This window comes from Lacerta agilis, chromosome 10 (genome assembly GCF_009819535.1).
Source record: "Lacerta agilis isolate rLacAgi1 chromosome 10, rLacAgi1.pri, whole genome shotgun sequence".
Lineage (NCBI taxonomy): Eukaryota > Metazoa > Chordata > Lepidosauria > Squamata > Lacertidae > Lacerta > Lacerta agilis.
In genome coordinates, this window is record NC_046321.1 from 30733376 (window position 1) to 30759445 (window position 26070).

At 38.3% G+C, this 26070-nt stretch overlaps 1 protein-coding gene across 2 annotated transcripts in view; it reads right to left on the reverse strand.

Annotated features, from left to right (window-relative positions):
* ATF7IP (activating transcription factor 7 interacting protein) overlaps positions 1 to 17167 on the reverse strand; it is a 68669-nt gene extending 51502 nt beyond the window's left edge. For both annotated transcript variants that reach the window (XM_033162206.1, XM_033162205.1), the window contains exon 1: positions 16900 to 17167. In XM_033162206.1, coding sequence (XP_033018097.1) covers positions 16900 to 16916 — 17 coding nt within the window. In that variant the 5' untranslated portion in view covers positions 16917 to 17167. The remainder of the gene's footprint in view (positions 1 to 16899) is intronic.
* Positions 17168 to 26070: the final 8903 nt, after the last annotated feature.

Genomic DNA, 26070 nt, shown 5'->3' on the forward strand with positions numbered 1-26070 from the left:
TGACTTCCGAAACGTTTGCAAACCGAAGCATTTACTTCTGGAAAACTCAATACAGAAGCCATGTGGCACATTCGACTTCTGAAACATTCGAAAACCAAGGTACCACTGTATTTCTTACTTCATCAGAAGCAACAGCTATATCAGGCAGAAACGGAAAATGTCACTGTCCCTAAAGTTAAATACCACAAATAGCATGTGCAAAACTAATTATTTTCACACAAACATGCAGACATCAGCTCCCAGAGTTAAAAGAGGCATGGTAATACGTGGCTTTTTAAGTTTAAAATGAAAACAACTCTCTGGTAGGTTTTCAGTTCCTAATGAATATATATACTCATTTTAAAGAAGCAAGTTAATATTTACTTACATGATACTTAAAGCTATGCAATACTTAGCATTACCAATGTATTGCAAAATATGGTAATGTGCCAAAAGGGAGAACCTACTATTATGTACTCATACATTTTGTACCGATTTCTTCCATTCATGTACTATAAGCTGAGTTGATGCAAGTGTGACCTTTATATTTTGGTACTAAATATTTAAACTCACAATAGTCTGGTGTCATCTTTAGTAGCCCTTTGAGGTCACTAATAAAATTTCATGGGAAAACACAAGAGAAAGGATGTGCAAAAAATACAGAGATTCAACGTTAAGAAACTAGCATTTATAAAGTACCATAAAGTAACGGTAGTTTAAATATTCTAGTGTAGACTTTAATGTTCATGATCGAAAAATGCAATTTGAAAACCTTGCCCAAGTTGTAGCCAATTGATTTCTCAGAAACATCTTACTTGCATACTTCTTTTTCCCTTAGATTTCCTTTCTTCAAGGAAGTGAAATGCATCTGTTTGCGCATGCACAGTCAGACACTGAGGTCACTGCCAACCTCCCACCAAAGTCATAAATGTGTTAAGTAGGCAGGACTACAAGTTTGGGCAGCGTGACAAATTAAAGCCTGGTTACAATACTGAGTTAGCTTTTCTCCCTGGTATCTTACTTGCCTACATTAAAAAATACAGTATTTTGCACGTGTAAATAATATACCCTAATAAGGAGCCCCCTGAAGCCATGTTGTCATCTTATCAGCAAGCCGAGCAAGTAAACTTGACTAGTCTGATGTCAGACAACTGGACTGAAGATTTGCATAGTCACGCTGGTTGGCTCCTGAAGATCAGTTTGTAAAAGCCCATGAATACCAGAGGCTGAGAATCAGCAGGAAGCACAGAAGATCTGCCTGGCAACAAGGCTAAAAATAGAATCAGTATGAAGCACTGTAACAGTATGAAACCAGGAGCAGAGCACAACTCAAGCCTTCCTGCCTCTATATGCAAAGTTAAACAAATAGAGAGGCATACTCTTCACCAAAGATTAACCCCTAATGCTCTCTAAATAGCATAGGCAGATCAGCATATATATCATGCATGCACAGCAACCTTTTGTGCACAGTCTTCACAAATGTACTGAACATTTATTCTCCCGTCGTATTTTCTTTTTTAGAATTAAGGAAGGAAATACTTCCCAAACATCAGGTATGCAAATTATGTCAATTCCATTTGCACATGTGGGCCATTCCATTGTCACGGGTGGGACACTTGGACCATGTTTTTTGGTATTCACACATGTGTAACAATGTAAATATACATAAAAATTAACAACCAAAATTTAAACTATGTTCTTAATAAGATACTGAACATTTTACTAATTTTTTAAATTATTTTTATAGATATTTTTGACAATTTTATTAAATGTTAAAGTATTGTCACGGGTGGGACAAAAAAGGACACGGAGCTTGAGATACGTTTGATTTATGGAAACACTCTGTGAGTTGGGAGGTGAATCAATGGCAAACTCAGCATATCTGTTTAAATCAATGTTTATTGGTTACAACTATGCAATCAAAAATAAAGTTTAAGAAATTTAACGATACAAAATTAAGGGGAAAATGCTGTCACGGGTGGGACAATCATCAGAAAACTTTTAACTTGAACACTTCTGTGAAGACTACGTGGGTGGACTTTTGAAAAGAAGGTCCATAAACTAAACTTCTTTTGTCTTTAGCTTTTAAAAAAATGGTTGGACTGCACGTTTGGAATCTTCCTCACCAAAGTCCAGCGCTCATCTAGCAATCTTATCAGGCTCATTTTTCATGGAATGGCCCATGTAAAGAATAATTCCAATTGTTTTCATTCACCAGGAACCAATATTAGAAGAGTAACTAGCTGTTAATAGTCATGTTAATATGTAATCTTTGTACCATGTGTTTGAAATTAGCCAGGTGCCAGGAGCATTTTGCACCTGACCATCAGCTACTTGCGACCAAGTGAAGATACCTCGGTGCTAGGCTGGTGCCTGACATCTTCACCATCTGGAGGTGCATGCCTGGGGACCATTGGATCTTGACTATTTTCACACACTAATACCACATCCTGAAGAATTCCATCAGTTTTATTTTTACCTGCAGAATTAGAATGAACTTCAGGAACCAAAATGCATTTTCTGTGCAGCCTGAAGCTTATCTTCATCTTATCTTCAATAGTTTATCTTCACTTCACTCCTCCAGTCCTGGGGTTGGGATATCTCAATCCAATGGCTCCCCAGGATCATTAGCAGTCTGGACATCTGCTGGGGAATCCTGAACTCCATGTTGCTCTTTCTGAGGAGACCTCAGGTTTGAGGTATGAACAGCACTGAATCCTAACCAACCAGGAGAAAGAGGCAGCCTGCCGCCAGGGTGAAGGCTGAGGCAGAGGCAAACCACTAGATTTGCCAGTATGAGGGTACTTTTTAATTACACATTTCTTGGATATGAACATTCTTGTACTTTCTTAGATAACTGCTTATTTAATGAATTATTTGCTCATGTTTTACATCAAGCTCTCAAAATACTCATGAGGTTTGCGTACATGAAACAATTTGCACTGTAGTTTTCTTTTAAAACATGGGTTTTCTGTTTGTGTATCTGCACAAACAATGGAAATGCTGGAGGACTTCCGGTTGAGCGCGGAGCCGCCATCAGTCGCAGGTTTCGCTCGGCTGAGCAAACCTGAGTGCGGCAGGGACGGGGTGTCTTCTACAGCGCAGAAGACCACCAAGGAACCCCAAATCGAGAGTTTTGGGGGCATGGTCGTCCGGCGGGTGCTAGAAGGGTGCTCCTCCCTCCCCGCTAAGGCTCTGTTTTGAGCCCCCGAGAGTGAGGGAGTGGAGCCCCGGCACATCGGACATACCGCTTTCCCTGCCTGCACGAAGCTGCGATACTGAGGGGCTACAGCGTTTCAAGTAAACAAAAAATGGACAAATGAACAAATCTGAAGAGAAAACTGTAAGTAATTTGATTTGATTTGGCTTCGGAGGGGATTCTAGAAACGGAAGTCAATCCCTCTCTGCTGAGATTAAGAGACAGTGCGACTTTGTAGCTGAAGCTATTTTCAATGCGATTGAAACAAAGAAACTTTTGTATGGGTGTTTTTAGCTTTAAAAGTGGATTGGATCTATTTTCCTCTTTCCCAGAGGTCCAGATGGAGTGGATACTATAAATTTTAGCAATAATTAAAAATAAAAATGGCGTACTTATGCAGTAAGGATCTACGTAGCAAGAAATAAATTGTTGTGACTAGCAACTTGAAGCTCGACCTTGAGGTGACAAAGGGAGAACTGTCCTCGCGGTTTGTAAAGCAAGCTTTGGAAATTTTGCAGCAAGTAGCCGTGGGAAACAACAGCATTGCACAATTGGCACATAAAGAATTGGAGATTGAGACTGTGAACAATTTGGAGGACTTTACATTGGAACAGAAGGAAAAGGAAGAAGGGAACAGTGACAATGCTGAAAAAGAGGAGTTGGAACAGGATACACCAATTGGAGCTTTTACGCAAGAAGAATCTGACAGTGTTAAAGACTGGTTCCTGTTGCCACTGGATTGCGAAAAGACTACAGGCCTGCGATTAGTTGGACAGTTACAGGATTTTCTTTTTCATGTCTCATGGGCCGGGTTCTTTGAAAGGGAGGGTATAGGGTAAAATATTAGAATTTTAAAAACGAAATGGTATTTCATTATGGTTATGACAATTGGATATGGATACTGCGATAACGGACAATGCTTTGAAAGATAAACTCTGGGACCATAAGGTCGGGAGGTGCATGAGCAATATGAAAAATTTTGGTTAAGATAATGAGAAATTACAGAAGTATTTTGAGGCGGAGGTAGAGAAATGTTTAACAGGTAAAATGATGAGATGGGTTTTAAATTAGAGTTTAAAAGGTAAATAAAGCTGGAACTATGTAATAATTTGGAAATCAGTAAGGGGGGGGACTGAGGAAGTCATTGTAAAGGAATAAAGATTGGAATTTAATTGACTGGCCCGGGAGGAGGGTCAGCGTGTTGTGCTTTGGAAAGTATGTGGTTAAATGTAAAATGATTTTTGCTACCTCTGTGAGAGGGGGGTTTGGTGCGTGTTGCTCCCCCTCGGTGGGAGAGGGGGGAGTCTGGAATGTTTAACCATGTATTATAATGTATTGGCTTTAATTGGTTTTTTTAATTGGAAAATCTAATAAATTCTTTAAAAAAAAACAATGGAAATGCTGGCCTTGTGATGAAACATTAAGAGTTTTAACTGGAATTTAAAGTCAACATGACACTACCATCAACTTCACTGGTCAAAGCTAGAAGGTCCCTGCACTTACGTGTGCCCTACTTACACGTGATTACGTATATACTTTATGCAATTTCATTTATGTGCACAGGGGCCCCAGAACACAGCCCCCAAGTGGGGAGTCACATGTAATGAGCGTTTGGATAGTGGAAAGTCTGAGATCAGTCAAACTGAGAAGAATCAGTCGTGTGTTTCATAAATTGGTGGAAGCAGGTAAGTTTGTACAAATGCTTCTTCTGGTAATTGGTGGTAACAGCTTGAATCCCAGCTTCCACGAGCAGAATTTCACTTAGAAAACAGTTTTTTGTTTTACTCCCATGTGCCTCTCAAAAAGACACTTCTGATGGCTCAGGGGCTCTCTGGAAAAGAATATGTGATGTGACATGGAGAGATTACAGTAGAAAGGGTAAATCAGGAAGTCACTATCTGCTTGCCCACCACCACTTTTGGATCCAAGCTATAGTTAAAAATATGCTAAGTGAACAGCACACTTTTAGGATCCCATTGTTTTTATCTTTTTTAATTGTTGTAAGCTTGAACTATTTGTACAATTGCATACAGTTGCAGCGGTAGTGGCACTGGTAACAAAATCAGACACAGGATACAGTGGTACCTTGGTTTACAACCATAATCCGTTCCAGAGGTCTGGTTGTAAACCAAAACAGGTTCTAACTAAAGGCGCACTTTCACCAATGGAGCCTCCCCTCTCCCCCCCAAAATTGGTTGAAATCCCCCAAAAATGGGTTATAATCCAAAAAAGGGACACACACTTCTGGGTTTGATGTGGTTATAATCCAAAATGATTGTAATCCAAAGCGGTTGCAAACCAAGGTACCACTGTATTATGATTTATATGTTAAGGTGGCTTCTGTAACTGTTTTGGCCCTGACAAAAGGCACTATACATTACTTTTACAGTTTTAGTACCCAACTAAAATAAGCAGATGAACAAATAATAATAATAAAATTCAGAAAGAGGCCATTGCTGATTGGTAGAATATATGTGTTGTATGCAAAAATCCATGGCGTCTCCACTTAAAATAGCTCCAGTAGCAGGCCTGGGAATGGCTTTCTCTCTGCCTGAGACCCTGAAGAGCTGCCAATCACAATAGTTTCCAGTTTTTCCAACCAAAGTTCTCCAGATGTTTTGGACATCAACTTCCATGATCTCTTACCACTGTCAATGCAGACAGGGGATGATGTACATTTTAGTTTAAAGTATCTGGTGAGCACCAGATTGAGGGACAATGGACTACTAGGCAGTCCTGGGATAGATGAGGCATCCATCTTAAGGCAACTTCATATGAACTTTCAATTCACTGAATTTTCAAGAAAGACCAAAAAATGTACAAGGGTTTTCTCCTGTTCCACTATTTCGAATAATATTGCTCACATGCTTTTAATTCACCACTTTCCTTGATTTTTTTTGCCTGGTGCTTAGGCCTATATAATTTAGAGCCAATATTTACTTCCTTCCTTAAGAATACACAATCATATTTAGCTCAAGAATAACGAAAGGTTTAACCTGGCAATAAATCTGCCTACAAAATGAGTGGTTCTGATGTGTAGATGTACAGAAGAAAAGAATATACTCTCAAAGCTTGGCTGCTGCATAGCATGAACAGATTATGATGGCAGGATAATAGGCAATACTGAAGGAACATCCTCACAACTGGCTCAGGTAGCAAAGCATCATTTTTTTGCCCATTAAATGGATGGAATTACAAGTTTGCAGAAATGAACAACATTCTGAAACAAAACCAAGATTATTTCCATTTTAAAACAAATCAATATGATTTACCCATCTTTTTGATGATGCAATTTACTATCTTAAGAAAGAATGATGACAGAGAATCCTGCCCAGACCAACACAACCAGGGACTGAAATGTTCAGGGCAGAGATGGAACCAACCATGTTCATCGGTTAGCTTAGCTCTGGATCACCAAAACTCTTTGCAATACTTAACTTTAGCTTCTTTATGCTACCACATCTTTTTATGATTCAAAAGCTATTGTACAAAAAAGGGTCAGAAGAGAAATAAAAAATGTATCAATGTTGAAAAGTAAACTAAAATTAGATTCTAAAATAAACTAATAATTGCTTATAGTAATAAGCTTTCAACTGAGCAGCCCACGAAGGAAGTATTGCTGCAGCAAATAAGATGAGCAATTTGTATAGCATGAAGGGCCACAACACATAGCAGGTATATTGCCATAAGTAATTTACCTTTTACACTTGTTATTCTTAGACTATCATTTGGTTGATTTTTAAAATGCAGGAGGGGGACTGCTACTCTAAAGTGTGAAAACAGTAACTAAACCCTGGAAAAAACTTTGAGAGATAATAATCAACTTGGGCTACTGGTTTATTTTTTAAAAAAACAGTTTGCCGTCAAATTTCCAGTACTTCTTCATGCACTCTTGAGGGCTAGAAACATCAGGATAACCTGTGAATCTCAGAATTTTCCTGAGAAGCTAAAGGCCGAACATAAGCTTTTTGAGAGGGGGGGGGAGGATCAAAAGGTAGTCCATATTTTATCTCCCATGCCTGTATATCAACTCAGATACCATACCATTGCAGTCACTTTTATCATTTTTCTCAAATATACACAGCAACTCCCAATATTTACTATTATGTATGTTGAAGGACACTACAATTTCCCGCCAAATGGACTTACACTGATAACAATGTGGATTAAAGCAAACCCCCTTTTATGACAGAACCACTGAACTTGCTCAGACATCTTATATCAGAAGCATCACTGCCACAATAATCTGTGACTCACAAACAACCCCAAAAGCTCACACATATTCTCCTACAACACAGCAGAGCATACAGCTTTTAAAATTCATGATTTTTTTTTTAATGTAGCAAGTTTGCAGTAAGATCTTGCCAGGGCCTATGAAAATGTTATGAAGGAACTGGTTGTCTTACCTGGAGGCAGGTTGACATACATCAAGAGAACTTCCTCCTCAGCTCAGCAGCTTACATATCAAAACAGTAGAAGAACACTTCTAGGTCGGCCATCTTGAGAACAAACCTTATTTGTCTTCACACAAGCAAAACATACTGCACTTGCAAAACATACTGCACTTCACACAAACAAAACTAAAACCTGACTACTGTGTGACATTTCCTTTAGTCACCCACATCTATAGAATAGCACATGCTGAGATTTTTATTTTCACAATAAATGCTCCTAGAGGAATTGCATTAGCTATTATAAAGCACGTAGTCTGCAAATGCCAGCTGCAATGGAAAGTCTTCAGAATGAGCCTATTTGTACTGCTTGCTGCAGTGCTAGCAGTTGCCTGCCCAGAAGTGTGTGCAGTGCGATACCTCCCTCATGCCATGCAGAAACAGGGGAAAAATGCATATCAGAACTCAACAGAAAGCAGTACATTAAAGCAGATAGAGAAAAATCAGTGTCTGCATGCAAGTCTTACTTCTGGATTTATTACTTAATAAAACTAATATATCCTTAAACAACATACTATTATCTACTACAATGCTTCAGTTTAGGAAACAAGCTTGGGCTTTACAGACAAGGCAGAATCCATGACATAACTCAAAGCCAAGCAAGAGTGCAGTTATAGCTGTACATAAAGGGGCCTTCGTTCTGTAAAACAATTGCTGCAGAATATTGCAAGGTAAAACATTCCCTGTACTCCATGTCCCATGATTGGTTCTGAAGATATCATTTAACAGTTTGTTGACAAAATGCTCAAATAAGAATGCTATTTACTCAATACTTTCACATATCTAATAAGTGTTTAACACATGAAATATCTCAACATGCTTTGTATGAAAATGCATGGATTTCTCACTCATCTTTGATTCCTAAATATTCACATAAAATTATGTAATAATTATCAGTTGCCTCTAGTCTCAGAAAATTCCAAATATGATCTATTGCAAGACATAGTTTGAAGCTATGTATACTTTACAAAACAAGACAATTTAGCTTATTGGAAAATATATGTCCTTACTTTTCTCTCCCTTTATGACTAATAACATGGTATGTATCTCTTTTCCAGTCAGTTTGAATTTTGTAGGCTACCTATTTAGAAGTGTATTAAAATACAACTTTATCAAGGGTGTAATGTTGATGAAATATAAGCTATATTTATTTCAGTTAGTGGGTCCTTTTCCTTTTCAAAACTCTTGAGAATTCCAATGGTCACGACTTTTTGAAACAAGTTACCTCACTAAAACACCATTGTGGTTTGTGAAAAGTCGAGATCTTTGGATCAATTTTACAAAGATGTATACTGGGCGGTGTGTTATCATTTAACCACTGAATATTTCCTGTAATTGTCTAGGGCATCTTTGTGACATACCAAATAATGGGGGTGGGGGGTGGGGCCTGCAAACTGACCAGGGTTTCATTAATCCCTTTTATAATGGCTAACGGTCAGAGATTACGGGAGCTGAAGTACAACATCTGGGGGCCACCCTTAAAAGAATTCTGTTTTTTTCCCCCCCTTTCATGTAATTCAGCAGTGAGGTATAAAATTCTAATCCACTTTATAAACTCTTTGTGGGGGAAATGGATTGAATATGGGATATATTAATTAATCAGCTGACAGGAAATGACAAAAATTATCAATCTGAACCTATTTTATGATTTAAATATCAATTACCGCCAAGTTCAGAAAGGCAGTATCTTCAGTTACGGCATTTTCTGGTACCTATGTGGCCTATCTATTTTGAACACTTAATCTGTTGGATAGAATTACAGGATCCTTTCAAAAAGTTAAACTGCTGTGTGTAAATGCTTAACAGAACTTTGTAACAACTCAGAGAGATGTGGAATAGGGGATTAGAAGATATCACACAGCCTAAACAATGGAATATTACTTTTGAATCTATATGGAATGTTTCCTTAGACTTGCGATTGAGCAAGATCCAGCCCCCCCCCTCAAGATTTCAAGTACATTGGACTCCATCTCATTTGCATAGAAGTATGGGGATTGACAGCAGGACTTTGTGAGCCCTCATTGTCATTAAGAGATTTGTACTTCAAGTCTAGAAGGGTAAATATCCACTGTCTATTACATAATGGGCTGAGGATCTCACAGCACTAGTTACATTTGAACACACATCATATATAGATGTATATTATCTATCTGGACATTTGGAGAGCTTATATTAGCTTACATGTTTAATCTAAGATATATGTAATATTGGTTATTGAATTCAGATTGTAAACTGATGATGTTTGTTACTATTAGTATATACTACCATATATACCAGGGATGTCCAAGCGGTCATCCACAATCAACAGGTTGATCCCTGGGTGACAGTGGTCAATTGCGGGCTCATTTTCCTTCGCAGGGAAAATAGAACATCCAGGCCCCCCCCGCTTTGTCCCTCATTTGTGCACGATGTCAGAATGTTTCGTAAGCAATTTATGGCCCCCCATCACAAAGCACAAAAAGTTAGGCACGCCCTAAAAAAAAAGCAAGCTCAACAACTTTGGCCTGCCCCCCCCCCAACGGGTAGATCACTGCCAGTTTACAAAACATTGTGATCAACACTACTGGATGCTAATTTGTTAGAATTTAATACATTTTACTAATTAAAGCTAGTTTAATGTTTTAAAACTGGCTTAGATTTTATTTATTTAATGGGTTTACATCGTACCCTTCTATTGCTATAACATACAAGGTGGATTACATCACCTGAAGTAATATACCACATCCATAAAAAACACCACAAACAAACAAACAAAAATAAATTCATTAATCATTAGTGAAATTACACTCATTTATGAATGCTGGGAATTTTTTTAGTGACCAGGCTGACTGGAGTAAAACAAGGATATACCACATTTACTAGAGCCTAATACGTCATCAAATCTAATGTGCACCTCAATTTTCAGAACCTTGAAATCAAAAAATGTCTGGCATATTTAAATGTGCCATTGAATCTAATGTGCACTTAATTTTCGCAATGTTGGCCAGAAAAGGTGAGCATTAGATCTGAGAAATTCTGGTGGTCTGAGATTATATGAAATCTCAATCTGTTGTGTTTGAGCAATGTATTATTCTTTCAGGAAAAATTAAGCATATTATTCTTTACACTAATCCTGGGATCCAGTAGACAGGATTGGTTGAGTTAAACTAGGTTTTCTGATTTTTGATATGTAGTGTGTGCATGCCCCACCCAAGGGAGGTGCGGATGATTGTGATCTTTTCAGTGGTGGCACCCACATCTGTGGAATGTTTTTCTTAGGAAGTTGTACAGGTAATCCTCATTTTGCATGGGGTTATGTTCTGGAGCACGCATACGCCAGCTCCACCTCTTTTGTGAAGTCTTTGGGCTCCTTCCGGGTTTAGCACCATACATGCATGCATTATTGCGTGTTATTCAGATATACCCAAATCAGTTGTTGCCTGTACTTGGCACCATCGTTAGCACCAGGCTAATAACTTTTTGTTCACCCAGGAAATTGGTAATTAAGTTGCCTCTGACTGGTTCATCTTTTAGTTAGATGGATAGGACTTATCCTTATTAATATATTACTGGGTGAAGATATTTTATACATTTTGCACTGTTCTTTTTTAATTTTATTGATTTTACCTTGCTTTTATTTATTGTATTTTATCTTATTAAATTGCTTTGAGACTTGCCTTCTGTATAAAGTGACTGACAAGTGTAATAAAGTTTTTAGATGCTTTAACTACTGTTTTGTGATGCCCATAGTTTAATGCTGCTGCACACTGTCCCAGGCTCCTACAGAAAGAAGGAAGGGTAGTACATTAAACACAATAAACAAAAATAGTATCAAGGGATCTGTAAATAAATCATTATCATTGTGGCAGGGTAAATGCCTTTAACTCAAGTAGCCAATAATTTCCTCTAAACCTGTGGGAATACGCTTTAGCATCTCCCGTGCGACAGCCGCTGCGCTGATCCTTCCGCGCTGCCGCGCAGAAGGAAAAAGAAGATCCGGCCAGAATTGGAGTCGGGATCCCTCCGCTCCTCCAAAAGCGCGCCAGGAAGCCTCTAGTTAACGGCTGTTAAGGGTGTTTCCCGCCCGGAAGGGCTTGTTAATGCTGAGTTGTAATTGGTTGGTGTTATGCTGATGACAATGTACAAAACGCTAATAAATAGCCCCTGCCTCAGTCTGAGGCGACGGAGAGCTCGCTCGCTACCAGTGAGTGCACTTCACGAGTTGGCTGCAGTCTATTTTGTTTTCGGCCTCCTTCTGCTACTTCGGCCGCCTTTTGCTTTTCTTGCTGCCTATCGCTTCTTCAGCCCTCTTCAATTCCTCCAAATCCTCACGATCTTCAAGACCTTCATGACCAGCTGGAGTAGGTTACTCTAACAACTGGTTATCCCAACATAAACCTTTTCTTTAGAAGAAAGGTTTTGCTGGAGTAAAAGAATTCAACAATGCAGTCAAAGTGAATTTTGAAAAATGATCTCATCCCAAAATCTGAAAAAGAAATTACTTAATAATTCTGTATAGTCTAAGTAGGAGTGGTAATAATAATAATAGTAATAATAGTAATAATAATAATAATAATAATAATATTTATACCCCACCTATCTGGCTGGGTTTCCCCAGCCCTTCTTCGTGTTGAATCTTCAGCTGGGGGGCATTATTTAAGAGGGGGCTGTTGTTGATGGTGGGGTTTTTTGTATCTTTATTTTGGATCTTATTATTTACACAGAAATTGTTTAATTTGGTTGAGTACTTTTTGATGCTATGTTTGTAGTTGTGATTTTTTTATATATTGCAAGATGACTTGAGTGTGGCTTTAACTTTGGAAAGGCGGCCTACAAATAAAATGATTGACTGAATTTACCAGTAAATAATGGAATCTGGTCATTAGAAATAATTTCCATTATTTCTCAAAGGATTTCTAAAATGTTTATCAACTTTCTTACATTTGACTTTAATATGCAATTTTGTTCATTTAAATACTGCTAAGCTTATTGCCTAGCATATTTATAGCTCTGGTAAGTGTTGTCATTCATAATTTGCCCAGCTTGCAAGTCTCTCTCCTCTGGATTTTACCTGATGCCCACCTTATAGAATACTGTCCTGAATACCAGTAGTTCCAGGCAGAACTCACTGTGAAATGCCTGAAGAAGGGGCTTTGTAAATTTCTGTAGCTTTGCTTACTAATTCAATCTTAGATAAGCAATGAAGAAAGGCATCTAAAAGACATTTAATACTTTAGTTTAATAATAGTTTCTAATAATAATTCTGTCTGGAAAGTATTTGTATTTCAGCTGTGTTTCATCAAATATTTTTCTTGAAAAAGACTTCATGCCAGACTAGCAAGGAACCAGAAACCAATTGGAAAATACAACAGGCATTAAGCAGCAATCTTGCCTGAACACTTAAAATGCTCAGAACTTTCCAGAAACAAAGGGTGGTAATAACTAGGCAAACCTTTGTCTATGAAAGGAAAATCAAGAGGTCCACCCTTTCAGTTTAGTTTAAGAATCCAAATTTGCACAATAAACACAACACATGACCTATAATTTTCCTCTGGCTCATTGTTTTTTCTAGAAACGCATCAAAACAATGTAGTTGATGGAAGGTCATTGATTCAGTTTTGTGAGATGAGTGTATATTTGATTTTGGTCGTATTGATGCCATTAAAATATGTGAATGTATTTTAAAAGTTCTTAAAATTATGTTTCTTTTAAAAGGGAGACATAATATAACCCTTTAAAAATAAATCATGTTTTATTCAACCTAGTTTTAGAAGAGTAATCCAATAATGATTTTTTGGAAACCAGGAGTCATGTAACATTTTTGCAGTACTATTTTTAGTGTTGATGAAATGATCAGTTTGGAGACAAAACTGAATTAAATTTATTTGCTTTAATTTCCAGCAGAATTTTACCCCTCCCTTGGATACATCCAAATGAATATTATGAAGGAATAAATGAAAAACCTATGTGGATTTTGCAAGATCAGTCTACCATCCAGTTTCCTGCCAGCACCTTCTTGCATAATCCATATAGATTTTGAACAAGTCTATAGCTATTAAAATGGTAACTATTATGTTTGTTTGTGAATATCAGACGAATCAAGAGCAAACACGGCTTTTGAAAGTCAACGCCATCTCATTAACGGATCATGACAGCGGAAATGGTATTCATTCTGCATAAAGGGCAAATCATCTTGGAGTGCTGATGCTGACAATATTCTTTAATCACAGGAAAGATGGGAAATAATGCAAACCCCATAATCAGACTTTTACAAACACTCTCAACCTTAAGGCAAACTAATATTTCAAAGAAAAACATTTTATGACTGTCACTTTAAGTGTCCCTTTATATAGTCAGTTAAGAGACACAAGAGACACAAACAGTCATCAATCTGGTTGTGAAACATCATAAATATAGAATAAATTGTTTCACTATCTGCACTCTCCTTAACACTGTAATTGTTATGCTGGTCTTCCCTGAAAGTGTATATTTATGACATAAAACTCTTGAAAATAATGTGCAAGCGAGAAGATTTTGAGAAGCCAATGGCCCTGCAGTCAACATATTTGGGGATGATTTAATCTGATCTGATTGTCTGTCTCTCTCTGTGTGTGTATTCAAATGAATTCCAAAGTGGCTTACAAACAATAAATAATAATATGATAGAACATCACAAATGTGGCATAAATATATAGAATATGAATCAACTAACTACATCAGAGAGATTTAGGCAAAGTGGTGCCTAAGCTAATTATTTTATATCCAATAAAAAGTTAAGTGCAGCTGAATCCCATTAATTCACATGGTAGTGTCATGCTGAAATCAACAGCAATCAAAACACTTGGCCTCAGCTGCATCTCACACAAAAATATGTAACATACCTGAAATTCACTTATCCCATGGAGTAATAATTGAATCCAATTAGGCATGGGGAACCTCTAGCCTCTGGGCCACATTAATTACTAAGCTAATATTTCTTGAATACAGTATAATTAAAATAGTCTACCAATACGTAAGACAGCAAATGGAAACTCTAGGATTTTTTTTTACTATACCTGTGCATTGTCCTCATTCAACTGGCACAGTACTGAGAGTCAACAGGGGGGAAAAAACAGTGGCATAAAGATACAGCCAAGCAAAACCATTCTGGTCTGCGCCCTGATAATTATTCTCCTTGTTTCCAGTAGCTGAGATATTACAAAAAGTTCCAGATTTAATAACTAGCAAAGAAATCTAGCTAATTTTTACAAGAGACCTTCCAACATACCATTTTAATTATTTGCAATATTTAACAAAGAAATTCAACTGGCATATAGGTAAAAGTATGAACACGAAACTTAATGAATACTTTAAAACTTTAGTGAAATCTAAGATAATTTTTTCAGTAGTATTTTTACTATTTCAGTTTTATTACAACTATCAAATTTGCCACAAGACAGAGTGGCTGGGGAAACCCAGCCCAATGGGCGGGGTATAAACAATAATATTATTATTATTTATCATTTATCATTTATTATTATTATTATTCCCTTTCAAGGGAAAAAATGTCAAATGAGTCCAACTCACAAAGCAATATTATACAGAAAATATTAGTATGAGAATGCAATAAGCCCATTTAACAGTTACAAAGGAAACGCATTTAGTTCAGGGGGAAACTGCCCACTATACTACTTGAGATCCATAATTCTACAAATTAATGCTACCTACTGAGAAAGAAGGATCATCAGTTTTGATAGGGTAAGTAGAGAAGATATGGTTTGTTTCCCCTGAGCCTTTGAGGTGGCAAGGAACACAAACCCCATGGCTCCTCCCCAGAATGGTCATAAGAAAAAGGGGAGACACTGCCCCCCACTGTCAGCACCATGGTGCTTCTGTTAGCAGAGTCAAGACCATGAGCAAGTTTTCCCCAGGTACAGAACACTGCTTTGCTTTCCCAGCTACTCCAACTATTAAGAATTAGGTCCACTGAGATTTGAATTGTTTCCAAATTACAAAACAGTGTGACCATGTTGGGAACTCCGTTTTAGAAAGATACCTGACATTTTCCCTTTTAACTGTGGTGTACCTCTTGAGAGTCCCATGGACTGCAAGAAGATCAAACCTATCCATTCTCAAGGAAATCGGCCCTGAGTGCTCACTGGAAGGACAGATCCTGAGGCTGAGGCTCCAGTACTTTGGCCACCTCATGAGAAGAGAAGACTCCCTGGAAAAGACCCTGATGTTGGGAAAGATGGAGGGAACGAGGAGAAGGGGACGACAGAGGATGAGATGGTTGGACAGTGTTCTCGAAGCTACTAACATGAGTTTGGCCAAACTGCGGGAGGCAGTGAATGATAGGCGTGCCTGGCGTGCTCTGGTCCATGGGGTCACGAAGAGTCGGACACGACTGAACGACTGAACAACAACAACAACCTCTTTAAAAAATAAGTCTATGTTCTTATGTAGACTTCACTTACGGAGGACATAATGCGCGACATGTTGAGAGAAACATTCACACGAGAACATTCTGCTGTTGTCAACTGTGTACTTGTAGGTCCTGAGTTTAGGAGCAATATTCAGCTTCTGTCCATAAAGCCCATCTTTTTGAAAATAGTCTCCAAACTGGAAGCCTAAATGTTTCCTTTCTAAGCATGTGCTGTCACTTACTTCATTCTTTGGGCCAGTGAAAATCTTCAAGGTATACTTAATATATTTAAATAAAAATATATGCCATAATTTTTGTGTTTAAAATTAGCTCATATCTAAAATGGAACAGTGTCAAGCTCTAAAACTTAAATTTTATTTTTATTATTTCTTGTAATACAGTAAATTCTAAAATTATTATTTCTGACCAACTATACACTGGATAAATGCATAAAGTAGTCAAGTAATTATTTAGAAATACAATGGGGTTCTATATTCTTCCAAAATTACAATAATCTAAGTATCTCAAGAATTTAAGATTTTTAAAAAATGTTGGTCATTGCGCTACTGCTTCATCCTTTATACAAAGTTGAATACAAAGCTAGCAAAGATCCACTATTTTCTTTTTTTAAAAAAAAATCAGCTGATTCCGACTCCTCAAAATGGTGGCAACACCAAATTACAGCGCCTTTTAAGGACAGTGACCTTTGACCCCAGCAAGCACTTCCACAGTCCTTGTGAAACACGCATATAAAACTTACCTTCACCAACAGCTGAAAATTTAAAAATTACACACTTTGCCAATAATTAGGGTTTCTGGTCTCACACTTGGATACACACACATCCTGAACTATGTATAGAAAAGCAAAATCCAGAATTGTTTCTTACCTCAGAATCTGTAACATGTGACTTCACCAGATATGCTCATTAGCATACAGGCAGGCTAAACAGCTCCAGAGAACATTTCGTCAGCCATTTTGAGACTGCACTGTTTCAGCTACACTGAAAGTGCGACTAAGATGGCTGCACTGTGTGCATTCAACAGCAGCCAGTAACAACGCAGCAGTGTGTAAAGCACTTATCACAAAGCACCTCCCTCCTTACAGAGTAGTACACACACACAGTGGCTATTAGTGCACACGCTGCAGAGATGCTGCAGTATCTTGGAGCACAAGTGCTACAGACAGAAAAAACTCACAAGGCACAAAGACTGCCTCCGTGAGCCAGTCGGTAGATCAGGATATAACACTCCAATCCAGATCTGAATCCAAGCAGCTGCAAGTCCATGTCACATATTATTGACAACAGGAATGAAGCCAAATATTACTGGCAGGCAGGGAATGCTACTCAGGAGGAGCCAGATTTCAGTTCTTCTCTCTTTTCTTAAGGCATTAGAAACCCTACTCAATTCATTCACTATAAGCATTACAGAAGCATTTTTCAAAAGTTGTGCAGGGGAACAGGTAATTAGGTTTTTTCAAACACCAATGAACTAAATTCCTTCCTTAAATACGTTCTGGTTGAAAGACCCACAATAGACTTCTGTCTAACATAGGATACTATGCAGAGGTGCAAAATTGCTTTAACAGAAGCATATATGCAAGACAGGTTAAGTATTTGCAGTAACTTTTCCCCTTTCAGCCAAAAAGGACAGAATAAACATAGAATAGAACAGAGATTAAATATACCTCATGTCATAATAGTAGATTCATAATTTGTAGGCTTGTTGTTCATTCTAGGTGAAATCATTTCAGCATGATTTCGGTGACCAAGTATAATATAGTTTTCCTTTCTTTCTGCATGTATATTTTTATTGCGTATTTTCCTACCTTATGCATGGAGGATTAAAAACAAGAAATTCAACTAAATATCAGAAGTTAGCAGTAGCTCCCTCCTTATCATACTCAATGATTATGAACATAAGAATAATGTAGATAGTGTTTAGAGTGTTGCACCTAGAATCATAGAATCATAGAGTTGGAAGAGACCACAAGGGCCATCCAGTCCAACCCCCTGCCAAGCAGGAAACACCATCAAAGCATTCCTGACAGATGGCTGTCAAGCCTCCGCTTAAAGACCTCCAAAGAAGGAGACTCCACCACACTCCTTGGCAGCAAATTCCACTGCCGAACAGCTCTTACTGTCAGGAAGTTCTTCCTAATGTTTAGGTGGAATCTTCTTCCTTGTAGTTTGAATCCATTGCCCCGTGTCCGCTTCTCTGGAGCAGCAGAAAACAACCTTTCTCCCTCCTCTATATGACATCCTTTTATATATTTGAACATGGCTATCATATCACCCCTTAACCTTCTCTTCGTCCAGGCTAAACATACCCAGCTCCTTAAGCCGTTCCTCATAAGTTATCGTTTCCAGGCCTTGGACCATTTTGGTTGCCCTCCTCTGGACACGTTCCAGCTTGTCAGTATCCTTCCTTTTCACATGTACTGCTCTCAAGCCAGGTGTCACCCATCCTGTATTTGTGCCTTTCGTTGTTGTTGTTTTTTTGCTCCCTGTTAAAATTCATCGTTTGCTTTGGCCCAGTTGTCTAATCTGTTAAGGTCATTTTGAAGTGTGATCCTGTCCTCTGGATTAGCCACCCCTCCCAATTTGGTGTCATCTGCAAACTTGATCAGGATGCCCTCAAGCCCATCATCCAAGTCATTGATAAAGATGTTGAATAAGACTGGGCCCAAGACAGAACCCTGTGGCACCCCACTAGTCACTTCTCTCCAGGATAAAGAGGAGCCATTGATGAGCACCCTTTGGGTTCGGTCAGTCAGCCAGTTACAAATCCACTGAATGGTAGCATTGTCTAGCCCGCATTTTACCAGCTTCTTTACAAGAATATCATGGGGCACCTTGTCAAAGGCCTTGCTGAAATCAAGATCCACAGTGTTCCCTTCATCTACCAGGCTTGTGATTCTGTCAAAAAATGAGATCAGATTGGTCTGACATGACTTATTTTTCAGAAACCCATGCTGACTTTTAGTGATCACAGCGTTCCTTTCTAGGTGCTCACAGACCATTTGCTTAATGATCTGCTCTAGAATCTTTCCTGGTATTGATGTCAGGCTGACTGGGCGGTAATTGTTTGGGTCTTCTCTTTCCCCCTTTTTGAAAATAGGGACAACATTTGCCCTCCTCCAGTCTGCTGGGACTTCGCCTGTTCTCCAGGAATTTTCAAAGATTACTGCCAGTGGTTCTGAAATCACCTCTGTCAGTTCTTTTAATACCCTTGGATGTAGTTCATCTGGCCCTGGAGACTTGAATACATCTAAACTAGCCAAGTATTCTTGTACCACCTCCTTACTTATTCTGGGCTGTTTTTCCCCTGCTGAATCATCTGCTCCATAGTCTTCAGGTTGGGCATTGTTTTCTTTTTTGGAGAAGAATGAGGCAAAGAAGGCATTGAGGAGTTCTGCCCTTTCTGTCTCCTGTTCGCATTTCACCATCCTCTCCTCTAAGTGACCCCACTGTTTCATTGTTCTTCCTTTTGCTACGGACATACCCATAAAAGCCCTTTTTATTGCTTTTAACCTCTCTAGCAAGCCTGAGTTCATTCTGTGCTTTAGCTTTTCTGACTTTGTCTCTACACGTGCTGGCTATTTGTTTGAATTCCTCTCTGGTGATTTACATACATACATCATTGTAGAAATTATTGCTATCATCCCTGTTTGAACATGATAAGTCTGAGGCAGAGATCTAATGGTTTGCCTGAAGTTGCATAGCAAGTTTGTGGTTGTGGTTAACATTTGAACCAGAGACTTCCTGGCTGCCAGCTCACATTCTTTATTACTAGGCTACACCACCTCTCTCAAATACAGCAATCAAATTACAGATTATAGCTGTCTTCACTAACTGAAATATAAAAATTATAGATAAGCAGCACTTTCCAGGACTACTATGGTGCAAAAACATGGGTCCTTGTCGTTTTTAAGAGAGGCTAACTGAAAGAATCACTGATTGTTCAAATCATTGTTCTACAGATAAATTCTGTGATTTGCTGACAATTTGCTTGGCATCCTATGTAAAATTCATGAATGTCAATGAGATCATCTGATCCTGACTTCAGCAGTTCAAGCATCTATTGTAATGTGGAACGTTTTGCTGACTGTACCACTTCAGATTCTACCAGGGGGAGGAGCATATCTGAATGCTTTCCAGTTTTTCTTTTAACCCCCTCCCCAAACTCATCTCAAACTTTATTTCCATTGACAGGGAGGTTTTCTTTATTGAAAGAAATAGCAAACATCAAGACAGAGGCTTTGCCCAAATTTGTTTATGAGCCAAATGGGCGAGGTATAAATAATAAATTATTATTATTATTATTATTATTATGGAGAAAAGAGAAGGGGGTTATATCTATGTTTGTAAGAATACAGTGCTAATGCACCCTGCTTGCTTGCACATCACCAAAACCTGGAACAGGCACTCAGGTGATGAGCATGCATTGCAGACATGTCCATAAAAGATAATTTTAAGCAGTCTGTAGACAATCCAAGAGGTTAAATGTAAACCTACAAAACAGTTATTCAAAGGCTGTACAGGATTTCGACACTGTTATGTACTGAAGTTCTCACCCTAGGCCACTAGGGGTGTTGTGTATATAGTTTCACTCTGCCCACCGTGACTACAGTTCTCACTCAGGTCCACAACATGCAAATGAAGGATTGAGAGTGCCGTTCACAGATTGAGTAGCAAGAGAGTTGTTACTGTTGCATGTTACTGAGTATTATATAAGCAGGCTGGCTGAGCCCTTCAGTCCAGTTCTGTTCCAGCCTGAAAATAAAGAGAGCTGCTTGGAGAATCACTGTGTTGTCTGCTATGTCCACCCACTACTTAATAGACACATTGTCCCCTCAGTACAAAATGCAAGCATAGGGCAATGAAGTAAAGAAACATGTTCAGCAATTTATACTTTTTAATTACTTGCTACTAGCAACATGCTTTGAGCTCTAAGGTACTATCTTCAAAGATTTATCTGTAATTAAGTTTTGAATTCATTTTGTTTTGACTAAAACACCATTCAGCTTCATATTACAACCATTGTAAATATCTGAATTATTACTCAATTAATTTTGCTATTTTAAGATGTTTACAAATTTCATGTTTAAAGTATGCCAAGTGATTTTAAATTACAAAATCTGAATAATAATGACAGATATGATATGAAGCTGAACACTTTGAAAATCAAAACTGGTAAGTTTTTTCTTTAAAAAATCTGGTTTCAACATTTTAAAAGATTTATTATCTCTGGTCTTACTCTACTGCTTCTAGACCAGGCTTCCTCAAACTCAGCCCTCTAGATGTTTTTGGCCTACAACTCCCATGATCCCTAGCTAGCAGGACCAGTGGTCAGGGGTGGTGGGAATTGTAGTCTCAAAACATCTGGAGAGCCGAGTTTGAGGATATAGTGTCAGTTATTACAGACCAAATCTTGGCTCAAAACGTGGAGAAAAATGTGGGTAAAAAAACGATACACAAAACTCACTTTGCAACATGTAAACATGTTCAAAAGATACCCTCTCCAGGAATTCAGACTGTTACTGTGCCAGGTGTTTCTCCAAACAAGATTCAAAGCAACTAGCATTACTACACAAGCTTGTTCAGAGCACTATGGATTGTAATGCAAAATTCAATTCAAGGGTGTGGTGATTTGAGTTTTTAAAAAGCGCTAAACATAAATGTTGTATGTTTATCTTAAATCTTGCTTTTTGAACATGGCAACTGCTGACTCAGAGCTACCTCAGCCTTCCTCAATGAAAGGATTTTTATAAGCCACACAAATTGGCTACCCCATCACAATATCCAAAATTATTAACCTGAAACAAGCTACCGTGGACATCCTGCAAATGCAGCTCAAACTGCTTTCTACTATGCAACCAAATTTTGAGAGTTGGGGGAAAGAGTTCAGGCCAATCTAGAAATAACAAGGGTGTTTGGCCTTGATTCCCCTTGATCTCTACAACTTTCAATACCAATTCATTTTTCCTGAATTGATTATGTGGTATGGAAATGAGAGGCCTTGTATTTGGTGGTCCTACTTCTACTTTACTTCCAGGATGATTATACTTCAGTCTCATGGCAATTATACTGTCAGGGTTCCACCCTGTCCCCAAAATTACTGAAGATCTTATAAAGCAATCATTAGAAGATTTAGGCTAAGGAGTCATCAACACAAAGACAATATCCAACTCTATTTCTCTGCAACTTCCAAGTCAGCCTAGATATGACTACCATTTCAATAATTAATTTTCTGAAAATGTGAATGCTCGGGAACCAGCAGTATGTTATAAAGAAGATTAAGAAGGTACATTTCTGGATTTTGTTAAGCAGCTGAGTATGCAGTATAGCTTCCAAATGTGTGTGGCCTTCATGTTATCAAACCAAAACTATTTTTAGATTTGTAAATATCTTAATACTAGATACAAACTGGTTTGGATCTAGACTTAGTAATGCATGACTATGCCTGGATTCAACTCCATTTTTCAGAGTTTATGAACATGTCTGATTTCATTTAATGTGAATGGGTTTTAACTGTAAGGACGTTCAGTGGTTGCTCATGAGAAATCAGCCGAACGCAGAACTTCTAAAAACTAAATTCTTTATTGTGCAGATATTTACAGTGGAGCAAAAGTTCAAACGTCCATCTCATCCCTCCGCAGAGTCCAGGAATGAGCCCTTCCGGTTCTTGGTCCAGCAAAAGAGGCGCGGGATTCTGAACCCCCGCCTCCCCCTTCCACGTCTTTCCTGTCTGCGAACTCGGGGCGCGGGAACCTGTCCCTGTTCCCCGCTTCCCCCTTGGTGCTCAGGCTCTGCGATCCCTTCACAGCCCCTGCAACGACTTCCTGCCTCCAACTCCCCCTCCCCACTGGAGGAATGGTTGCTTCCTCCTGAGGAAGGGGATGACAAGCTGGTAAACAACAGGGGCGGTTCCCTGTACTGCAAGCGATCCCGGGATGCTACCTGCCGTGGGGAGGGGGGTTTCCTGACATTAACATTAAATAACAATGAATTACAAGTCTTTAATGAGTCTCAGTTGTAAACTAATCATTTGTGAATATGTGAAACAAAATAGAATATAATAAACACAATATTATTTTGAATCTTTTTATAGTGCTTTTTAATGCAACTTAAAATCTTGCATTTGTCTTCCATAGTTTTTTGGAGAAGAACAAAGCCATGGCATTGAATTATATAAGTCAGTTCTATTTTTTTTTAAAGTATTTCTTTTTCTCAGAGAAAAACAAAGGAAGAACCACTTCACAAATTTCGTATTAGTTTTCGTAGAACATCCACAGATACATGTGATACAGTAACAATGCAATGTGCATGATAACATCTGAGAAATATTCCTTCAGGGTACATTGCAGAAAAATCATTAAAAGGAAAATGGGTCAAACAAATACTAATGAACTCAATAAAATTAATATAATCAGGGCCAGCATTTCAAGCTTGGAATCCTGGTCTTGCACAGAGCCAAGTGCAATGGCACATTGTCAGATTCATTGAAAACCCTAATGAAACATGCATAATGCCATTTTTTTCCCTGGAAAATTTCCCAGTATCTTTACATTGTGGCCCAAACCAAATAATATACATCATGCTAATAACAATAGCTGAAAATATTTAAACAAATTTTTTGATGCGGTGTGTGGAAACAGAGCACATTAGCTTGGCTTGTATATTGTTTTTTTAAAATCAAAGTTTTATTCAAAATTATTTTTATTTGAATGCTTGACATGCATACATTTCCCTTGTTTACATTGGGAGAGCGGATGATTGTGCTTATTCACACTAATTTTAGCACCTCCAAAGAGTAGTGTATATTTTCAGTAGTATAGTAATCTGGAAAAAGATAATATATTTGAAACGACTCAGTTTGACTGGTATTGGATCAATTTATGAGGTTACTAATTAACTTTATGAAGAAATGAGTTTTCTGAAATAGCTAATTTTACATGAAAAACTACAATACAGTGGTACCTCAGGTTAAGAACTTAATTCATCCTGGAGGTCCGTTCTTAACCTGAAATTGTTCTTAACCTGAGGTACCACTTTAGCTAATGGGGCCTCCTGCTGCCGCCGCACAATTTCTGTTCTCATCCAAGCAAATTTCTTAACCTGAGGTACTATTTCTGGGTTAGCGGAGTCTGTAACCTGAAGTGTCTGTAACCTGAAGCGTCTGTAACCCAAGGTACCACTGTAGAGGAAAATTGCCCAGAATATGGGGGGAAGGGGGCTATCACGCATCACTTGACTATCACAGCCTGCTGATTTTAGATTACAGTAAGAAGTCCCAAATAAATAATATACAGTAGTACCTCAGTTGTGGAAAGTAATCCATTCCGGAAGACTGTTTGACTTCCGAAACGTTTGACAACCAAGGCGCAAAGGGCTGTTGGCAATTCCCATTGAGAAAATTGAAAGACACGCCACGTAAGCCGTTTGACTTCCAAGGCACGTCCAAAAACGGAAGCAATTACTTCTGGGTTTTCGGTGTTCAGCATCTGAAACGTTCAGCTTCCAAGACGCTCAAAAACCCAAGGTACCAGTATAATCAAGGGAGCAAGAAGTTCCAACTCACCAAAATAACACAGGCCACCTCTTCCCCAATTCCCACACATTAATATCATAGGAAATTGCCTTATACCACTGATCCATACATCTCAGTATTATCTAGACCAGGGGTCCCCAAACTAAGGCCTGGGAGCCAGATGCGGCCCAATCGCCTTCTAAATCCGGCCCACGGACGGTCCTCATGTTTTGACATGAGTAGAATGTGTCCTTTTATTTAAAATGCATCTCTGGGTTATTTGTGGGGCATAGGAATTCATTCATATATTTTTTTCAAAATATAGTCCGGCCCCCCACAAGGTCTGAGGGACAGTGGACTAGCCCACGACTGAAAAAGTTTGCTGACCCCTGATCTAGACTGCCTACCCATCCTCCAGGGATGGAGCATTTTGTATGCCTGCTAGGGAATAAATCTGGGGTCCTCTACATGTGGCACTATGGCTGATCTGTGGCTCTTCTCTTATGATTTTGTCCAATAAAAAACAAGAACAATCATAAATGGTTCCCTCAAAACTTTGTTGAGGAAAGGTATACAGGACTCATGTTACAAGGACAAGGCTATCTCCAGTTGCATCCAGGATGTTCCTGACAACTAAAGACAATATAGATACACTTGTTGATGATTACAGGATTTTCTTGGAATATTTGTATCCTACCTCTCAATTTCAAATTGTAGCTGATTTGTCATACAAGAAGTGGAAACTGGATTTGTCATACAGATAAATGTTACTTCATTGTCCGGGCTAAAACAATCCCAGGTGCCAGGTTGGCCAGGCTGTGTTATTATACTAGTGCTTAAGATATTAAACAATTGACACATGAAGCAGTTTCCTGAACTTTGAGTTCCTTAAAAACAAAAAACAAAACTTTCATACTAAAAATGAACCTGCTCTTTTTCTAGCATTCTCCTATTTAATATTCACTACTGAAATAATTTTTTTGAAAATTTTTCACTATTAAGACATTTGCGACAGCGCTACACAACACTAACCAAAAAGAGTCCAAATAGAAGGAACCTGAATATAATAACATCATTAGCATGATTACCTGAAGATTTGCAAGATGAAATTACTACCTATTCAGGATAAGTAATGTAATAACTTAGGTAATGATATAACAAGAATAGGAAAGAAAGTGAAATGCAAAGATGCAAAATTTAAGTTTGTAAACCATTAGGCGGGAGCAAGGGAAGTCATTAGGCTCAGTTGAGCCAAAGAGATTTAACAAGAGGATATGATGTTACGCAATGTGATTATATGTAAAACTAATAAAAATATTATATATAAAAAGAAAGAACCTGAATATAAACACCAAAATGACGATAATCTAGAGAGTGCAAAATAGATTCTGCACTATATTCATGATCTTCTCACAAAGGAGTTTAGGACAGGCAATCGACGGGCATGTTTTGGTTGGCATCCTTCTGTCTCAAGAGAGTGTGCCTCTGAGAGGTAAAGTCAAACTGCTGTGTTAGCAATGTGACCT